General features: G+C 50.0%; 1 protein-coding gene across 1 annotated transcript; it reads left to right on the plus strand.

The window, feature by feature from the left end:
* Nucleotides 1-1,988: 1,988 nt before the first annotated feature.
* Nucleotides 1,989-3,636, plus strand: EMWEY_00059200 (hypothetical protein, conserved; the record flags this gene model as incomplete). Its single annotated transcript, XM_013481036.1, has 2 exons — nucleotides 1,989-3,215; nucleotides 3,559-3,636. The coding sequence occupies 2 exons, from the start codon at nucleotides 1,989-1,991 to the stop codon at nucleotides 3,634-3,636; spliced, it is 1,305 nt and encodes a 434-aa protein (XP_013336490.1).
* Nucleotides 3,637-3,672: the final 36 nt, after the last annotated feature.

Genomic DNA, 3,672 nt, shown 5'->3' on the forward strand with positions numbered 1-3,672 from the left:
CCTACAAAGAACTAGCACCGCATGGTTTCGATCCATGGACCTGGGGGTTATGAGCCCCCCACTCTCCCACTGAGCTACGGTGCTGTGGAAACGCCGATCCTACGCTCTTCTGTCTCTTTGGTGTCCAAATAACAGCTAAATATAATTAAGACACTTAATACCTTCTCAAACAATCTTCATATCCTCCTAGCCACTGTGGGATCCTTGCAAATGCTGTCCAGAATCCGCCCAACTTCTCCACAAACAAGCCTTCTAAAGTGCGTTTGCTTCAGCAGCATATGCACTCACAGACCTCATACGCCTTAGACTTAATCCCTACGGCAAGTTCGTTTGAAGCTGTATTATCTGGCATGGGCGCAGACTGTACTTCATGAGGATCTCCACACTTTCCACTGACTTCACTGTTCTGCCTCCTCTGTGTGGTCTCGGCATGGCACGAACACATATAGAGAATGTACTTTCTCCAGTTGCGAGTGTGCTAGGCTAGCCATCTTGAATTCTTGTTGTTTGCCCTGTTTCAGATTGTCCAAATGTAGCTCCCCATAACTGTGTGCTGTTGAATTTCAGGTTCCCTTCAAACAACATCTACACTGGAGCGGATGGAACGTTTGGACTTTGATCTCCCGCTGAACTCTGAACATTATAAAGAACTACTCCAAATACTGTTCTCCTTCGCTGGCTACACCTGAGGGCGGATTAATCTGTGGAATTGGAAATTCGTGTCCGTAGCATGTCTCGTGTTCCGTGTGTACATGTGTTTCCAATTGTATGCAGATTGGCCACTGACAGCCAATCAAGTGTTCAGCACAGCACTGGTCTATAGTCTTTGTGTATCCATCAGAAGCAAGCTTGGGCATTGTTTCTCGTTGGATTGTCTTGCATACATGGGTTGTTAGGCGAGGAATATTGCAACTCGCGACATCTCGTGCAAAAGTATCCCGCTCTCAGTAGGGAGATCGTCGCGAGCTGTATTGAATGATTAATACAACACAAATATATCCTGATTTTATTCAAAAGATATCTCTTCTACTATACTTTGGTTTTTTCGCTCAGTAACTGAATGGCTTGCCTGCCCCGTGGGTCTTAGTTGAGTGTAGCACTGCCCGCTGCAAATCTTGCTTTTGGGGTAACTTCGATGCATTCAAGAACGGAAATGCCACAACGTGGATTATGAGTGTAGGTAATTTACAAAGACCTACGTGGCCTTCAGTAGTCAGCCACCTGCACGGGTGGTGCAGTGCAGTTGCCAGCCTTGCAGAGAAAGCTGACAAGCATGCTACTCCAACGGGCTCCCCTTTTAAGAGGGACCAAAGCAGAAATACCGAGCCCAGGCATATATCTGCAATGCGTTTTAACAGGAAATAGGAAAGTTGAAGTTTATTAAAGTGAGGACATCCTACTTAGGGTAGGATCCAGCGTCTCCACGAGACCTCGTTGTGCATCGGGGACTCGACACGGAGAAAGTTGATTCATCTCCTCGAGAAAACTGAAACAGTGTCCGAGAGATATGTTACCTGGCTTTGGCTGTAGTATCAAACATTAGTTTTGGTGATTTGTTTGCAATTTTCTCCAAAGTACCCACACCGGTGCCAGAAAAATTGCGAGCAGGGCTACGCCTGTGTGTTCGGACGCCACTAGTGGAGGCCACATACTCTGCGCGGTTTCATGGCAAAAGCTAAAACATGTCTCCCCGTGAACTTGTGTTTGCCGACAAATGGATCTGTATATCTCTTAATAGCACTCATTTTCAAATGCAATTCAGTTCCAGACGGCTGACTGTGTCAGGAATTTCAGTGGGGGTTGACTTGCGTTGAAGCGTAGTATACCTGTCTCATGAGTCAGCGTGATACACGCTCCCTTTTCGTGTTCTTCTGTTTTGCAGTCACTGCCGTCGTGTACCAACTGAGGGAATGTCTCGCTGCGCAGCGGTTATGCGCGGGCATACCGAGGCATCTTCGAGTGTTTGGGGAAGTGCACAGCTGGGTAGCATGGGCACAGGTCCTCTGGTAGGGGCTAGTGTCGCTGGCGCCCGAGAAGAATGGGTTGCACAGGCAAGTGCGTCTGCAATTCATGCAACCACAAAACGACAACCGTGGCGTGTCGAGTGGAATTTACAACTGACGACTCTGCTCCTCGTGGCAGCCCTTCCAGCGGCATTTTTGCTCATCCGTTGTCACATGCAGCTCGCCGTCTCGAACAGACCTATAAACGGAGGTCTAAGGTTGCTGGCTGAAGGGGAAAGGGAAGGGAAAGGGCGAACAACGCCTTGCCGGGGAGACGGCTTGGAAAATAAAGTGACACCTGAAGGTGCCGGCGAGAGCATTGAACATAAGATGAAACGCCGGGCTGAAAATGTGGCAAAAAAATTAATACAAGTGACGAAAGACTGCTCGTCTGTTGCTCCTTTGCTTCCGACGCAATTTCCCATAAGAGTAGTCGATCTGTTCTTGGGATTTTGCATTCAGGAAGTCGCCGCTCTGTCGGCATTGCTGGCAGGGCAATTCGAGGAGCAAAAGGTGGAAGTCCTACAGACAGCCGAATCAGCAGCTTTGGAAGTGATGGAGATTTGTTGGCAAAACACGACAACAGGCAAGCGGAACCATGCATGCCGCCTCGTGGAATATGTTAACGACCTACGGGATGCTGGCCCAGAAAATCCTCCGCTCCCAAATGAAGAGCGTTTAACGATGCTGGAAGAGCTTCTAGAGCTTCAAGAAACGGCTATTGGAATGATTGAGGGTGCCATTTCGTCAGCGTTGATGTCCCGGGACTCCTCAAGACATCTTACCCCCGAAGCCGCACACGAATTTGCAGAGGAGTTGAAGCGCGTCGTCTACACTCGGCGTTCTCAGGTGTTCAGAAGCAAGCATCTCAGTCATCAACTGAGAACCCTAGAGGCAGAACGCTCCAGAGGAAAGCTAGTGCCACTGTTGAACCTTAATAAGGTAGACAGGAAACCAAAGCAGCCCCTCGAGACGCAGCTCGCCGATCTCGTTCACGGTTCATATTGGGTTAAAATTCCTCAGAACAAGACTGACAAGACTTTGCAAGAGACTCCTCCTCGAGACGAAGGATCCCCAGTAAGGCGCCAGGAACTCCATTCCATGAGGATTAGTGCTAACACAGGAGTGCGAGCTCCCAAAACAAGCTTTGGCGGCAGCCGGCAGATGTACGAAGTACCTCCCCGGTTTCAAGTCAGGATGGAGCGGGCACAAGTAAGTCTTCCAAAAGCGCTCACCACATATCCTGAGCAGACCCAGCAGACACCAGGCGGCATCAGTCCTCCATCTGAAGCTCAAAGTTTGGGAGCAGCCCAGGCCCTGCCGCACCAAGCTCCGGCAACCCTGGCACCAGCTGGTCAGCTCCCGCCCGAACTGGATACACCCTTTTCACAACTTTCAGTAGTCTCCAAGCTAGGCAGGAGTGATAATCCCCCCTCTGACCCTGCAGCCTCTTCTCTGGCCGCGAGGTCACAGCCAACTGTTCCAATAACCAAAGAAACTTTGCAGGCAACGTCACATATGAGGGAGGCATCCTGGCGTTTCGGGGTGTCGACAGAAACGACAGGGCCTCCATGGTCTACACCGCAGCCGCAACGCGCTTCCCATTTGCCTCAGGTTTCGAATCCTTACTTAACTTTCGCAACAGCACCATACACGGCTGCGCCCCTAC

This window comes from Eimeria maxima, genomic scaffold (genome assembly GCF_000499605.1).
Source record: "Eimeria maxima Weybridge genomic scaffold, Emw_scaff2664, whole genome shotgun sequence".
In the NCBI taxonomy this organism is placed as follows: Eukaryota; Apicomplexa; class Conoidasida; order Eucoccidiorida; family Eimeriidae; genus Eimeria; species Eimeria maxima.